The sequence below is a fragment of the Nansenia antarctica genome (assembly GCF_963989245.1).
Source record: "Nansenia antarctica genome assembly, chromosome: 3".
Lineage (NCBI taxonomy): Eukaryota > Metazoa > Chordata > Actinopteri > Argentiniformes > Microstomatidae > Nansenia > Nansenia antarctica.
This window is the reverse complement of record NC_137688.1, coordinates 45,302,244-45,319,793: the sequence shown is the minus strand read 5'-3', so window position 1 is coordinate 45,319,793 and position 17,550 is coordinate 45,302,244. Positions and strand designations below refer to the sequence as shown.

Sequence of the window (17,550 nt, the reverse complement as noted above, 5' to 3'; positions counted from 1 at the left end):
CAAAGCAACCCCAAAACTTCTGTGAACCTTCACCATGTGTAGGGACCGTGTTTTACCTTTTGAATTTCATTTTCTGTTAACAGCATAATGATGTGCTTTACCAAGAAGCTCTATTTTGGTCTCATCTGTCCACAGGACGTTCTCACAGAAGAATTTTGGCTTCCCCAGGTAACTCCAGTCTGGCTTTTTTATGTCTGTGTCCGCAGTGGGGTCCTCTTGGGTCTCCTACAATAGCGTCCCATTTCATTCAGATGGCGACGGATAGTGCGAGCTAACACTGTTGTACCCTGTGACTGCAGGTCAGCTTGAATTTGTTTGGAAGTTGCTCACGGTTTTTTATCCAGCATTCAAACAATCCTTCATTGCAATCTTTCATAAATGTTTCTCTTCCGTACACATGGGAGGGTAGCTACAGTACCATGGGCTGTAAACCTCTTGATGTCATTGCACAGGGGACACAGGAACATTAAGATCTCTGGAGATGGACTTGTAGCCTTGAGATTGTCCATGTTTTTCCACAATTTTGGTTCTCAAATCCTTAGTTCTTTGCTCTTCTTTTCCATGCACACACAACACATGGGTTGAGTCAACTTTTCTCTATTTTTTTCCTTTTTCTTTTAAGTAATTTTTTCTGAGTGGGGCAGTCCCACTCATATTTTTCATTTTATTGGACAGATATAGTGAAGACAGACAAGAAAGTAAGGAGAATAAGGGAGAGAGGGCATGTCAGCAGGGCATGGGCCCGATTCAATTCTATATTGCCAGCACCTGTTACTTTAAATTATTAAAGGTGGATCACATGTTTGAAATACAATTATTGCTTACAATTTTGAACCAGTCTATTTTTGGAGTCCTGTGTGGAATGATATCTGATTTGGCTTTTTTCCCTCAGCTTTTTTGTGTTGTTCCAACGCAAACAAAATAAATAAACGTGAATACCAAATCATTTGTTATTGCAACAATTTTCTGGGAGAAGTGGTGGGTTATAATCTGACAGAAGTGCATGGGTGCCTATATTTTTGGCCATGACTGTACATGTGCAGATCAGTTGCAATAGACAATTTGATGTATAATTTGCTTTGGAGGATCAAACCATCAGGGGGGTATTCCATCAACATTGCTTAACGTTGAAGGAATAAGAAAAAGCCTGGATTTTCCTTTAGCAACATTGATGGAATACCCCCCAAGTGCAACCTAAAAACCAAATAGTTGGTTAAAATCAAATCTTCAACAGGTACAACTTGGAAAAAAGCAGTCATTTTTATTTAGCATATTTTCACAACACTTGACATTTTAAGCCTTTTATCAATTTAATTATTTCAAATGTAACTGTCAATTCAAAGCAACCTACAAACAACAACTGCTTTACTTCCGAGATCTTCTCTCCTTTTCCTTTCACTGGGCTCTAGAGTCCTTATACATGTTCAGGGTGAGCAGCATCTTCAGCAGTACAAAACAGAGGTACAAAGAAAATGATGGACAGCAGAAATTGAAAAGAAAAAAAGCAATGGAATAGAGAAAGGCTCAGGGTACATGGACATTTGTCAGTCTGTACTGTTGGAGGCGTGCTCTTCACAACAGCCCTGAGCACCTTTATTTAGTGGCATACTGTTGAGCGAATTGACAGTTTACATCCTGGACAGAGACCGAGTGAAGACAGCATGTAGGATCAGTTGAATCCTGTACAAGCAGTGATTACATCCCTAACTGTTCCAAAAGGGTAAAGAAACTACAAACCTGTTTACTGTGCCAGTGCTGGGAGTTTCACAGTTGGCTTTTCGATCATAATTACAAAGAAAGAAAATGAAAAAAAAAAAATGTAAAAAGAAAGTGCTGTCATAAGAGCATTTTAAAGACGGAGACAAGTCCTATGGATCGAAGATCACTAGGGACCAAAGCTTTGTCAGTAACACTTGGCAAATGTTTGAAGACATTTTATTTAGCACAGAATACCGTGGTACCGTGGATGTAGTTAGCCTCTAGCTAAACCTGGGATATATTTGAAATTGGTCTTCTAAATGTGGAAACCCAGATTGCAGATTAAATTGTATTCTGGTTTTAATTGTACAGAGGAATACAATATTGGTTAGACAGGGGCATCAACATAGGAAGACTTGAGAAAATGCTTAAAAACAATCATGGCAACCTGTGGCCAAAAAATAAACATTCTGAAAATGTCTAAGTGCACTTGCAACAGCTCTGACAAGATGTCTTACTCTCAGTGCTTCGAATGGTGAAAAGAATGCTCTTGGTGAACATGCCTTTTTGAAGATGTCCCCAAATGAAATGACTTCAAAATGCCTAAAACCATGAAAAACGTATCTGGTCACTCAGGGCAATGATACAAAATGGGTCTGTGCTAGAAGGTGAAAAGTACCGTTCTTCCCTCGGTGGTCAACTGAAGAAGACGGTTTTCAAGTCACCTTGGTCTACTCCAAGAGCTCACTGTCTCCCTGCAGGCACAGCAGCTTCTAACTACAGGTATGAACCCAGGGGAGATTTTAAGCGAGGACAAAGTAACAGAGTTGGGGACAGCTTTATCCTGTTTCTTACAAATGGCAAGGTTTTGTTTACATGTTCACTGACCCAATCCATATTCAATAATCCCAGCCCTCCCCTTCCCACCAAATAAAAAGGTGTTACTCCAGGCAGGCTTCAAAATAACAGATTTCAACCTTAGAAATAAATAATAAGGAAAAAATCCTCTCTGTACATACAAAAAAGGGAAGCGGAACACATTTACACAATGTGGTTGGGAAACGCAGTTTGATCACATAACGTCTCTCTGCTTGCTCCAAGTGAAACCGAACGCAGGCACAGACAAAGGACAACTAAAGCACTCTACCGTATGAACCATTTCGTATTTCTTTCCTCAAATTCTTAATGATTGGTGTTTTATTTATTTTCTGGGGAGGGGGGGCAGGGAGTTCTGAAAAGGAGTCATTTTGCAGTGTGTGGGCGGAGCCTCAGAGCATGCCAAACCCTTTGGCGTAGGTGATGGCTTTGAGCAGTCTCTCTCTCAGCTTCTCCTTGGTGTTGTACTCCGGAAGGAGCAACACGTTAAAACAGGTGTGAGATGTAGGTAACCTGCAGGGGGGGGGGGGGGTTCAAAAGGTTATTCCATGTCAGCTCAGTTGGAGGGAAAAGCACACATTTGCTAGTTGCCATGCAGGTTTCCAGACTTGCATGGGTGTAACTCCCGGGAGTCAGACCTCTGAGCCTGCAGAAAGGGAAGTGTCTCACCTGTCCGTGTCTGGGCCGTTCTTGGCGATGATCATCTTGAGCTTGCCCAGGCCGCCCACTGGGGCTCTGTCTGTGCCTGTGGTAAACTGGAGGAACAGCCTCTTCTGCTCCTCAGCAAATGAGTGCAACGTCTCCCAGAACTCCCTGGTCAAGTGCAAACACACACACACACACACGCACACGCACACGCACACACGCTTTAATAAGAAATCCAAATGATTTGGCATAATTAGCATGATTGTAAGCTCAGATCAACTGTGCTAGAGGGTTGACGCTTTTGCTTGGCACTGTACAAAGAGGGACAGTACTGAAAGCAATGCTAGCATCACCTTCCCTCGAGGCACTGATATTGGGGGTAAAGCTCTGATTATTCAAAACCCTGACACAGAAAGTTGTGTTGGCACATGACATGGCTATCAGAGAGCTGAAGGATCCATTTAGATGTGAATTTACACACAAACATGCACATGCACACATAGACTTCTTACTTAATGATCCGAGAGTCTCTGTTGTAGCCTCCGTCATATTCAGTTGTTTCTTCAAGTGCTTGAAAGTCTAGGTTCTGTGTATGAGAAATACATCAGCGAATTAATTAACATTGTCTGCAAATAATGTATCGAACTTTAAAATGTAATGTTTTTATTCCACAGCTTACCCTGCTTCCACAAATAAGAAGCTCAATTTCCTCCGGCCGAAATAAATATTTCAGAGGCGACTCATTGGTGACCATGTGAAAGCCTCTCCTGAAGGCTTTAAACTGCTTCTCAACGCTTTTATTGAGCATGTACTCCGCATATTGGGCTACAAACTCCTGCACATGACAAAGAGTAAAAGCGCATGTCAAGACACTCTGATGTGAACAGAATCACAAGACAAACTCCTCTCCCCAAATTATCCCATCTCTGTCATGAAGTGGGATGAAATAGGAAATTCTGACGAATGTGATTATAATGCCACTCACCTTTCGGTTCTCGTTGGTGACAGGGATTTTGTCCCCATTTTCCCTTAGGTCGTACATGAGGGGGTTCCCAAATAGGTCCGTCTGGGAGATCTGGAAAGTGATCATCATGTCCTCCTCCACACTCCCCTCATACTCTAACAGCTCCTTGAGACTCTGGAACAGCACCTGCAGGGAACACAGAGGGGAACAGTCAGTGTCAGTGAGAGGGGAACAGTCAGTGAGAGGGGAACAGTCAGTGAGAGGGGAACAGTCAGTGAGAGGGGAACAGTCAGTGAGAGGGGAACAGTCAGTGAGAGGGGAACAGTCAGTGAGAGGGGAACAGTCAGTGAGAGGGGAACAGTCAGTGAGAGGGGAACAGTCAGAGAGAGGGGAACAGTCAGTGAGAGGGGGAACAGTCAGTGAGAGGGGAACAGTCAGTGAGAGGGGGAACAGTCAGTGAGAGGGGAACAGTCAGTGAGAGGGGAACAGTCAGTGAGAGGGGAACAGTCAGTGAGAGGGGAACAGTCAGTGTCAGTGAGAGGGGGAACAGTCAGTGAGAGGGGAACAGTCAGTGAGAGGGGAACAGTCAGTGTCAGTGAGAGGGGGAACAGTCAGTGAGAGGGGAACAGTCAGTGTCAGTGAGAGGGGGACAGTCAGTGAGAGGGGAACAGTCAGTGAGAGGGGAACAGTCAGTGAGAGGGGAACAGTCAGTGAGAGGGGAACAGTCAGTGCCCTCTGTAAGTATTGGGACAGTGTCCAGTGTTTCCCCTAGGTTTGCTGCCTTGGGGGGGTGGCATGGACCATGGGCATGGACCCCCCCCCCCCCCCCCACAGCGTCATGTCCAGGGGGTGTACTAACTTGTACATTAAGCCGCCTCACGCTACGGAAACAGCAGATAGGCTCCTGCCCTATGGGCCATTAGCTCAAGGCTACTTACTTATGTGGTCTTGACTACCTGTCCACTTTCTCACCTGGTTCTTGCTCTCTCGCTCTCTGGTGTGCTGACACCATCCTGCTCTCTCTCATTCTCTCCTTCTCTATCCTCCTCTCTCCCTCTTTTGCTGTCAACCAAAAGGCAAACATAACAACCAGAGTATTTATAATCTAATAAGAGGTATACATTGATCCATATCAATTTATAACATAATTATAATTGAATATTGGATTGCTGTGGGCAATGCAGTCAGATAATGTCATTTTGACTTAACTCTCTCACCTGAAAAAAATCGTATGTCCAACTATAAAAAACAGACATTTCCAATGCTTCAATCCACTGTCCATGTACTGTAACTATGCCATTATGGTATTACCATAAAGCCCAATTCTAGCAGAATAAGAAAGATAGTATATCTACTTCAAGTAAAATAATAAAGTGCATCCAGTTAGCTCTTTAGCTGGCATGTGTGCTAGTGACTAGCTCATCTCATCACCTCTGAACTAGCTAGCTAGCTTGCTAGTTCTTTGACACTATTTACACACCATGGAACTATAATCAGACACTTTCTAGTCACAATAATAACGACCAATTTGAACCAACTTGCTCTGTTAGAACACTCAGCAATTATATTTGCTAACGTTTCAACTTGCTTACTTTCCATCTGCAGACATCTCACCCTGCAAAAACTCTCTCGCGTCACTCGCGCACAATCTTGTATTATTCTCCAGCGCGAAGCGAAGTGTTGAGATAGATCTCGCTATGCGAGACTGGCCCATGGGCTTGCCACTCGCCAGATTCGGGTTCGGTGCGTTTAAAAAAAGCGGATATTTTAGCCTGCTTGTCAGATGTTTGGTGTCTACGTCCGTAATAATTCCTCTTTCTTGGGGGGGGGCGGAGGGTTCCGTTGGGGGGGCGGCCCGCCCCCCCAAGGCAATGGTAGGGGAAACACTGGTGTCAGTGAGAGGGGAACAGTCAGTGCCCTCTGTAAGTATTGGGACAGTGAAGCAATTGTTATTCTTTTGGCTCTATACTGCAAAGTGAAGAAGTGATGTTGATGATGTTCCAATCTGTTGATTTGGGTAAGCCTAAGGTTTGGATCATAAAGCCTCATAAAGGCTTCCTTGACTTTCAGTGACGCTTCTCTGGTCCTCATGTTGATGGGTATGGGCGGCTCAGGAGCAGGAGGTAGAGCCGGCATCTAATGATCAAAAGGTTGGCAGATCAGCGGTTCGAGCCCCAGCTGGCCACATGTCGAAGTGTCCTTGGGCAAGAGATTTAACCCCAAAATTGCTCCCAATGAGCAGGCCGGAGCGTTGCATGGTAGCTTGCCGCCATTGGTGTGTGAATGCGTGTGTGAATGAGAGGCCATTGTAAAGCGCTTTGGAATAAGGCACTATATAAGTCAGTCCATTTACCATTTATGTTGACAGACACCAATAGCAGACTGCAAAAGCAAATGCCATAGAATGAAGACTAGACATTGAGATCTCTCTTGCCTGCACAAATTATGTGACAGAACACACACATGATCGCGGACGGGTAGAAGAAAGAAACATGGATCTGAAGTGGAGCGTTAATAGCTTCATGTTCCTTCACTAGGAGTCCACATCACAGGGATTACATCCACCTTACATGGTCACTTCACACCCACACAGTGATCAAGTCAGTACGTCAGCGTCCGTTTTTTCCTCAGGCAGCTGAGGAAATTCTGCATGCCCCCCCCCCAGACCCTCACAAACTTTTACAAGTGCGAGAGTATCCTGTTCAGTTCCTGGTACGGCAGCTGTACTGCCCAAAACATACAGCTCTGCAGAGTAGCCGTCCAAGCAATCTACTCCCGAGAGATGCAAGACAAAGGCTGGAAAGATCTTCAAGGACAACAGCTACCCCAGTCATGCCCTGTTTTCTCTTCTTCCATCTGGCACACAGTATCAAAGCATCCAGTCCCTGACCAACAGGTTTTGAAACAGCTTTTACCCCCAGCATATTAGACTGTTGAATTGAAACCCTCTCCTACGTCCTCCCCCCACCACCCCAAACCCCAATCTGAGAGTCTATACTTCCTCATAATTGTTGCTGTGATTTCAAGACATTTCTATCGAGAGTATCGAGCCAAAAGAAGAAACAATGCTTCACTGTCCCAATTGTTACGATGGTCACTGTATATCCCAAAGCCCTAAATTGACCATAACATAGCTGATACCAAGTGTCACTAAATGGTTTCCTATTAAATGTACACGCAAAACAAAAAAGGTATTCATTTCTACTATAACTACAAAAAATATGGACGATAAAATAAAGCATAACCCAGAAATGCACATATTACTAACACAATCATGAATACCAGTCAACAGGTTGAATAGTAAGACCAGTCAGCAAGTTGAATAATAAGATAATAAGAATAGTAAGAAAACTACTGCAAACACAAGAGCAAGAGCAGTTACCGGATTGGAGTCTGCAAGGTCCCGGAAAGTTCCTTTCTTGCCCATAAGCTTTCTGTAGACCACCATGGGGAAGTGAACGTCCAGAATGCAGTTATTGTATATGGCCAGGCCCAGGACGATGCCGATGAGTGTGTACTGACCATCGTTCTCATACGAGGAAGAGTTAAACCAAAACATCTTGGTGCGCTCATCGTACGTGAACATTCCTGAGGAGAATAAGAAAGCATTGTGACGACAGCCAGCATGACAGACAACACCAGTCTCCCTGTGCACATTCTGAAATTTGAGGACCAAATAGCTAATTTCTCACCAATATCTGGGTTGAAGATTTCCTCCACAACAAGCTGAAAGAACTCTTTGGAAACGCCTCCTTCATCTACACCTTGCTCTCCTTCAAACTCCACATACAGCTGCTTCTTCAAGTCTGCAGGATTCTCCATCGCAATCATCTCAAGCTACAAAACCAGGAAAATAAGGGAAAATCAAAAAAAAGTATCCAACAGTAGTTATATGACAAAACTGGTGCACTAATATGGTTAGGAACACATTATTATTATTTAGAGACAAAAACAATCCCAGAAACAACCTCTAGTGCAACAATGTCCTGATCTTCTATACCTATACAATCATTTTAGATCAATGGTATTTTCTAGGGCACAGGGGGTCATTTCGGGATAAGGCTGGTGGTCATCGGGTCACTTACCCTGACTAGTGCGTCGTCGATGATGTGGTCTCTGCGCACTTTGAGCCTCAGGTAGGGATTGAGCTGCTGGCCCTGAACCAGGCTATAAAGCACAGTGATGCGGCGCTCGCTGTACATGCGGATGCGGTTGTCGTAGTACAAACCTAAGTTCTTGGTAACTGCGTTGAGGATGAAGGGGCAGGTCATGAAGGAGAACTTGTTCTCAGTCTCCACCTTGAAGAAGGTGTAGTCCTTGTCCATCTCTAGCACCTCGTTCAGGGGTTCGTTGACAAACTCCTCGAAGGGGATGAGGGGCCGCCGGCAGTCAGTAGGGCGGATGCCCAGCTCTGTCTCCAGGGGGTCCACCCGCGGGCCCTTTTTGTTACGGCGCTCCTCCCCCAGGAGCTCCTGCAGAGTCAGCTCACTGGACTCTGGAATGGGCTCCTCATCCTCCTCCTCGTTGTGCTCCATGTCCAGGTCCCCTCCTAGAACGTTTGCATAGTAGACAATTTTCAAGCACTTGGTGGCTGCCACCACCGCGTCGTCGTCGTTGACCAGGTTGCGGCTGTTGAACTCGTTGCTGATGACCTTGTAGGTGATGAGCTGCTGGAAGGTCTCCATCATGCGGCGGATCTGCTCGTCACTGTATTGCGACCAGAGGCGAGCCAGCTTGGCAAGTGCGGGCAGGGGCAGCTTGCTCATGGCCTTGCAGAACTGGGGCAGGGCGATCTCCAAGTACTCTGGGCTGTGGAGGTTGCTGTTCTCCATCACAATGACAAACAGGTTCAGGTAGTTGGGGTCCCGGGAGTACACGTTGTGGTACGTCAGGTCACATTCTACGTTGGGTGACAGGTAGACCAGTGCATTGAGGAAGGCCGCTTCAATCTTCTCGTTGGACAGCAAACGGCCGTAGACCCTACGAACTGCGTCGATGTCCACCGACACCTCGTCTGGGCCCAACTTCTGGACATCGCTGTCCCCCTGGGAAGCACCCTCTTCTAACCGGGAGGAGGAGGCGGGAGAGTCCTCCTCCATAGCAGTAGCGGAGCACGCGGCTGCCTCCTTCTCGTCCTCATCCTTGTCCTCATCTTTACCCTGGAGGGACTTAAGCTCCTCCTTGGTGTGGGGTTTGGACCTACGGAAGCTCTGAACCAGGCCCTCTGCACTGGAGAAGACCCGGCCAATGACTCGGATCAGAGGGGAGTAGTCCTCCTTCTCTCCGCAGATGTCCAGGATCTCATACACTTTCTCCTCTGTAAGGTAATTCACATCTGAGAACACAATCAAACAAATCTGGTTAGAGACACACAATGGGACAAAGTCAACAGTTTACCACATATACAAATGTCATCGTCAGCAAGAGAGGTCACTAGTGAATTTTACCAGTGATGCATGACAGACGATGGCTCACCTTTGAAGTTATCCCTTACAGAGTGCATGTCCTTATGGTTCACTTTCCTGTTGCTGCATGCTGAGTTGTGGTGGGCACCATGGGTGCTACTTTCTAGGTAAGCAGAGGTGGTGCCTTTCTTTGAGGGGTGGGGGTCACACAATTTGGCGTTGATCTTGTACAGCTCCAGAGCCTTGACTGCGGCTGCGTTGTTGTCCATGCGGTGAAAGCCCAAGGACGAGGCACACCATGCATTTGAGCAGGATTCATTTCCACAGCCCTCAGTCAACTGGTGGTAGTAGCGTTCTATCAGATGCTTGGCGGCTGCTCGCTTCCTGTATCAGGCGTTCAGGAAGGAAGCAGAGCGAATTGTGAAAGTTGGGGATTGGAGTCTCAGTCATATAGAGACACACAGGCTGGATGAAATAGTGTATACAAGGTATAAAATGGAATTTGGATTTTTTTTTCATTATTCAATAGTAGATACATTCACCCCCCACCCCCCCCCCCCCAAAAAAGAATTGTATTTAAAAACAACTCAAGTAATTTGACCTCCCATGACCTCAAATTTGTTTTTTGTTTTGGATCTTTTGTGTGGGTTTTTGAATAACCTGTTTGTTTGGGAGTTACTTGTGTATCTAAAGCGAAAATGTTACTAAACAAAAGGTTTATGTTAAGTTTATGTGAGTCAAGATCTCACTTTGAGTCAAAACATCAGTGCTGATGTTCTAATTGTTCATTATTAATTCCTACAACTCCCAAGATTCCCCTCTCCCTTCCACACAAGGTCCTCAGCGCAAGAGGTAGCGGGTGCTGCTCTCTGGGAATCACTGGCATAGTAGAGGGGGTCGGAGTGCAAAAACTCTCATCTGATGTATTTTAACGAGGTAGGACACTTTATCAAAAAAATACATAAATAAATAAAGACCAACACAGGCCGCACGTTTCGATAGCTATGATGCAAATGCATGCAAATTGCAAAATGATGATAGTTCAAGACGGTATGCATTATGGATTGACGAGAAATACACATGAAAAGGGATTTTGGGCAAACTTCCCCTTTAAAAAGGGAACTGAAAAGTGGACAGAATATTTTTCACTGGAAAAAGAAGAAAACATATCAGAACAGACATAAACCTGTGTTAAATACTAGTATTGGGGGTGTGCTTGAGAAAAACTCAATAAAGCACAGCTAAAATATTAGAAATATACATTTGACCCATGTCTGAAGACATGCCAGTATTCAGTGGAGTTCTGTATCTAGCATTTGACACAATCAGGAGGTCATGCAAAGGGATAATGTGCAGTCAGAGGGGATAAGGATGATGCAAACAGCATTGGTCTGTTCTGATGAGACCAGAATACTCTGGTGCAGAGGAAACTCACAGTGCGCTTCATTTGCCCACCCATGTCATGTTAACTGATACAGTGCATTGCATAGCTGTGTACTTTATCATTTCAAATGTAACAATCAGAGATATTTACATAGCAACTTACATTCGGCTTGCTTCAGGGTTTTCTATGTCAGATTCCTCTTGTGCTCTATATGGACAAATACATAAATAGTAGGCTATACATGACAATTTCAGTAAAGGCTGATCAATGGAATATATAGGCCTATATATTAGGGCTGCAACAAACGATTATTTCGATAATCGATTAATCGGGCGATTATCTTATCGATTAATCGATAAATCGGATACACAAAAAGCGGGGGGGAAAGATTTTTAAAAAAGATTTTTTTTTTTTTTTTTTTTTTTGCAAATTGTATTTTATGTTTTCTAAATCAGCCAGGCCTATACATATACATGTGCAAAATGAATAAGTATTAATAAAAAATAAAAAATAATATAAATAAAAAAGGCTTTGCTACATCAAATAGGTTTAACAACAGGCCATGGACTATGGCGGTAGATTGTTTCAATAAAGTAGTTGAACTCTAGCTCAATACATGCATTGTTTTAGGTAATAACTTTGCTTAATGTAAAGGTCAGTAACCCAAAGTGCAATATAGGCTACAGACAAGACACTAATGTTTTTATATAACAGATATGCTCCAAAACAATGCAATGTGTCCTCTCACTCCATACAATAGGCTAGGCGACAGTCAGTGCCTCACTCTGCATTTGCATGGAGAGCAGGAGACCATGGAAGGGCTGAGCCCAGCAGGACTTATATAATAAAACAATAGGAAGTTAGCTGTAACCCTGCTCTATAGAAACATAGTTAGTGTAACCCTCCTCTATAGAAACATAGTTAGTGCTCTGGTTCTCAGCACAGCTACGCAGACTACAGCTGGACGAGCAGCGTAGTGACAGTCAGCTAGCGGCAGCAGCGAGCTAACCCTGCTAGCTAACTCACTAGCATGTCCTGACAGCAGACAGTCATAGGACAGTCATAGGTTCTACCCTTTCCGGCCATAGGTAGCGCTATGATTCGCTATGATTCGCGATGCCTACACCGGCCGCAAGACAGCGTGGCGTGCGTCAACAGAAAGTAGGTTTGTTATGGAAACAAAACCCGAAAAAAAAAAAAAAAAAAAAAAAAAAAAAAAAAACGACGAATCGATAATGGCATTCGTCGCCAACGATTTTCGTTATCGATTATTATCGATTTAATCGATTCGTTGTTGCAGCCCTACTATATATAACTTGATACTGTGTTGACAGTACTCTTTGTAGCTACAGTATATGCACATTGTATGGCAATATGGCAAGCATTTAAGCAAGCTTGCAAGACACACGCACACTACTACTCCATAGCCACTAATGCCACTTACAAGCCGGTATTGTTACTGCTGCTAGACTAACGTTACATGTCAACAAACCTCCATGTGAATAACCTGCCAGCGCTCACGTTAACGTGTGTGTATAAATATATAATCTAGCTGTCACGGTAGTCAATGAATGAAAAAGTCACGCTTTTTTTTTACTACCAAGAATTGGGCCGAGAAGGCTGATGACACTGCAGCTCGGTGACTAGCTGGCTAGGAGCTAAGAGAGGCTAGTATCTAGCGGCAGGTCCTCGGAAGACCGAAAACGTGATAGCTGGCAAAGACGCAACACGCGCCAGTTCACCTACCTTTAACAGGTTAGCTACATAGCCCGCTGATTACCACAGAGATACCGCTATATAGCCGTATACCGGTCGCTAGCTAATTAACTAGTTTGCAATCGCTACGGCAAAGCTAGCAGCTAACCGAGTTAGCATATGCTACAATTCTGCCAAATGTACTTTTCAGGCCTAGACAGTGCTGGTGGGTGGAACTGGGGGTCAGCTTTAACACTTGTACTCTAACACAGATTTGTAATCGCAGTGTACACAAACACGAGACTGACTCAAATGTAACACTCCTAGACATCCACGAGCCTCTCCTTTCTCCCCACACCGACCTGTCTCTGTGTCCTCCTGCAGGGCTGGTCTCGGCCTGTGGCGGCGCACACTCACACTCCTCCTTCTCCTCGGGATTCATACGAGACTTTATCCCTCAGTTGTTGTGATTCTTCTGCGTAATGTTTATGAATGTTACTCTTCCTCCACAGACAGGATGCACCTCCAGCAAAGTCGGGTGTGTCTTCGAAACGCTCTTAGCGACAAGTGGACAATTTTCACGAAAAAGGAACTTAATTTAAGGCCTATTACATACATGCTCTATTCTCCTTTTGGTGTTTACAGCCATCTTGACTTCAACAACCCTGGGGACACGTCCCAGAATGCAATGTTGCAGTATGCACAAACCCTTCACTTCCCTCGTCGTTTTTTTAAATTTAAATTGGCTCTTGATAATACCTGAGAGTGAGAGAGAGCAGAGGGATTGAGAAATGCACATACTCATCAAACGGTTATTTTTAAATAGTTAATTTTTGTTGTTTAGTTGTGTAGTTTGCACAATCAAAGCACGGCATAACCATCAGTCAGAAGAACATAAAACAAACATTAAGAAAAAATAAACCACTACTAAGGCAGACAGACTTCTTCAGCAAGCGAGACTTTTTTTCTCTCCTTATCAGACCTGAAACAGCCCTGCTACACCAAGCCATTGACACGGGTCTGCTACACCAGCACGTGTGTAAAGTGTTGACTTAAAATTAGTGACTTAAAAGACTTGAAGTATTTTCTCGGATCCACGCGTGTAAACACCATACCATAAGTGCCTGAAATGCTAGGTTTCAATGCTTTTTGGACGCTTACAAATATTTTTACCCAGCTTCCTAGTATGGCAATGTACAGACATATTGATAATAGTAGTACATGCATACAATGTCCCTCTCTCTAAAAAAAACGCGCTCTGTGTAGCAGGTAGAACGTCACATTGACGCTACACTGATGGCGAGTGGGAAGAGTGCTCCTCTCTAGGTCATTCCTTGAACCTTGAACCTTGAAATCGGACCTTGATGGTCTTTTAATGGCACACACGGCAGTTTTACACTCTGATCACACACATGCAAGTTTTTTTAGGTGAACACACACACAAACACAAGCACATGCACTACCTTCGGCGGGTCGCCAGGTGGAAATTGTCCTCTGCCTTTGTAACCCATCCGGGCTGCCATTCCTCCACTGGCAGCCAGGGGCAGCGGTCGCCCTTTTGGCGCGGCTTGAACCGACGCCCGGCGCCCCGGGGACCAAGTAGCGTTCTTCACCGTCGTGGTCAGGGACGGGTGTTCACTTTGGCATGTCTTTCCATGTGGGGTGAAGGAGACCCCTAGTGGACATGGGGGGAACATGCCAACCCCAAGCCACATAGTGTATGTGCCACGGCAACCAGGCTTTCACCCTTTTTGGTCTCCCATCCAGGTTACTAACCAGGCCCAGCTGGTTAGCTTCTGAGATCTGACGAGATCAGGCTTGACAAGGTGGTACGGCCGCACACATTCGGTCTTATCTGGGGGGGGGGGGCATACACTGTGGGGGCCGGACTTATATATTTTTATTTTATTTAGGCATAATTAGCATATTATTGTTTAATATTTTCACTTTCTTTCAAAATGTATGTTATTAATGGCTTATTATCAGTGTTAACAGACTCCTGACACCTATACTGCAGCCAGCCACCTGGGGGCGATCAAGATATTTTGGCTTCACTTTGTTATTACACATTGTAATAATTTTCAGTTATCAATCATGCAAAATGTCACTCTCAAACAACCTGAAGCGTAAAATTCACGTGGAAAACCGCAGCTTTAATGAGGAATGGACTGACAAGTACGCATTCATCTTGCCAACATTTAGTAAAGCAAAACCTGTATGCCTCATCTGCACTGAAACGGTAGCTGATGAAAAACAATACAATCTTCGCCGTTACAATTATACAAGGAATGCAGCTTTCAGAGAATCATACCCTGAGACCCGTCGCAGAAAATTTGCAAACTTAAAAGCTGGATATGGATATGCCAGTGGAATTATTAGCAGAACGTTATCTGAACGAGAGGGCAACTAGTGCATCTCTCCAGGCTGTCTGGGTTCTACAAGCATAACAAGCCATTTACCTCATTCATTTTTTGACTGAGAAGTTAGTTGTTATTTAAGTCACTATAATGTGCATGTAAAAAATAGGCTATAACACGAAATGTTAAACAAGACCATGTGGAAAAAAAAACACGAAATGTTAAATGAAATCTGGGTCATTTTTTTTATACGGTGCCTTTTCCGTCCCCACTAAATCATGTTGTATTTTGTCTAAATTTGGACAAATACTAATTCCATTAGGTTTTCCATGTATAGTCAACTGTTATTTTTTATGAATACAATGATATGGGCTTCTAAGTTGTTGTTTTCTACATTTTAAAAGCTTTGGTTAAAGATGTAAATTGGATTTTGCATGGGATTTGGGATGTCCCCAGTGTTGTTCATTCAACTTCAATCCCAAAAATAACTATTAAAAACATATACATTTCCAAATATGTTATTATTATTTCATTTTCCTGATCAATATCTATTGAAATCAAATATAGTTTTTATCCATTTATTTTTTATTTTGTACAAAAAATTAAGGTTTTGCTTACAATATTGCTTGTCCCTGCGATCACTGTCCCCCCTGTTATCCTGTGTTAATGTCCCTTTTAAAAGAAAAACATATTTCTCAATCACATCACTCTCATGAGGTGACATCACATCAGTGGAGGGGATTTCAAATGTGGTAAGCTGTGTGATTTTCTACCTCTTTTACCATCTGATTTTTATGTTTTTATCCAGTGAGTTTAATGTGGTTGACCATAATGTGTCAACGTTATGCCTAAATATTGAGGAGATCAATCAAATGTAATAATTTCAAAAAAAGTATTTAGTGCAAATTAGATTCCTCGTCAAGTATTCATGGTCATTCTAGGCATTATGCTAACACAGGCAGGCTAAAGGCTAACTTTAACTCAAAATGTCCACCCTGTTAGTGTCCACCCTGGTATGTGTCCACTCTGTTCTGCAGACATTCGCCCTATTCAACTACAGAGGGTATTCTAAATAAAATAAAATGTAGGTGCCTGAGCTCGACCACTATGTTTTTCAGCAAGCCTTGTCCTTTATATATGTCCTTTATATAATAGAACATTAAAATATAGATAAATCAACAATTAATTTTTCACAAGTTAAAAAAATGACCCATCTATGATGGGGCTTTCACACCGGCAAAGAACTGTGCCGGTTCGCGTTCGGAAACCTCCGAACGTTGGCGCTGTCTGGCGAACGAGCCCGCATTCATACCAGTGTATCGTTCATACCAGTGTATCGTTCGCCAGACAGCGCCAACGTTCGGAGGTTTGCGAACGCGAACCGGCATGGTTCTTTGCCGGTGTGAAAGCCCTATGAGTGTCCCCCCATTCTTGCATGCGAATAGGCGCTACGTCTGCCACATTCCATTTAAAAAACGGGAATTAGTTTCAGCTTTGCTACTGCTATTTAGATGCAAGGTTGCAGCTTTGTGAATGAGTTAGGTCTGAATCGTCCTGCTTTGGAAGAACTATATATGCTATGGCCGCGTTCGTAAATTCGCTCTGATAGGGCTTTCACACCGGCAAAGAACCGTGCCGGTTCGCGTTCGCGAACCAAGTCTGGAACCGGCCGGCGCGTTCAGACCGAAGCTCAATTGGTTCGGAACCTGAAAAGTTGGTTCGCAGCGGGCACCAAAAAATAGTGGTTCTCAAGCGCGAACCAAAACGTAGAACAGTCACGTCGTCAGAGGGTGTGTCCTATTCTAGGCTGCAGAGACCAGCAAGGAGGAAGTAGACAAAATGTAATCTAATGTAAATCTAATCATTAGTGATCCAAAACAATATCAAGCTTCGGTCTGAACGCGCCGGCCGGTTCCAGACTTGGTTTGCGAACGCGAACCGGCACGGTTCTTTGCCGGTGTGAAAGCCCTATGAGAGAGTCAGAACGTCCACGTGACTTTTGATTGATTGATTGAAAACTTTATTAGAAGATTTGCAGAAGTAGGTACATGAAAGTACATATTACATACAAGGTCAACTAACAGGATAAAAACCCAAGAAAGCCACTGGCTTATTTCAATTGGGGTCCTTGATTCTCAATTCATCGTTACATGTAAGACAGACAAAAAAAAACTAGTACTATCTACAAGATAATACAGACAAATAACTATTACTATCTACAAGATAAACATACATCCATCATGGGAAGAACAATACAACAAAACATAAGGTATGTACAGCGGGTAGGACAGGTGGGGACATACACCACCGGTGGGGGCGGGGGACAAAACACAAAGTATGTACAGTGGGTAGTTCGGGTCTTTTAATCTGATTTTTGATTTAGAGGGTCCAGTTACGGATTGCAGCCTCCTGTAAATGTTTTTTGAGAGTGGTTTTGAAGGTGGGCAGTGTTTTGCACTCCTTTAAGATTATAGGAAGGGCGTTCCACATTTTTACTGCATAGTTTGCAAACTAGTTTAACCCCTT

General features: G+C 43.8%; 1 protein-coding gene across 1 annotated transcript; it reads right to left on the bottom strand.

Annotated features, from left to right (window-relative positions):
- Positions 1–1,274: 1,274 nt before the first annotated feature.
- LOC308153525 (ubiquitin-protein ligase E3A) lies at positions 1,275–13,157 on the bottom strand. Its single transcript, XM_080526693.1, has 11 exons — positions 13,030–13,157; positions 11,135–11,179; positions 9,659–9,972; positions 8,269–9,518; positions 7,876–8,020; positions 7,566–7,771; positions 4,205–4,369; positions 3,899–4,054; positions 3,732–3,805; positions 3,244–3,387; positions 1,275–3,087 (listed from the first exon to the last, which is right to left on the bottom strand). The coding sequence occupies exons 1-11, from the start codon at positions 13,107–13,109 to the stop codon at positions 2,967–2,969; spliced, it is 2,700 nt and encodes an 899-aa protein (XP_080382819.1). The 5' UTR covers positions 13,110–13,157; the 3' UTR covers positions 1,275–2,966.
- Positions 13,158–17,550: the final 4,393 nt, after the last annotated feature.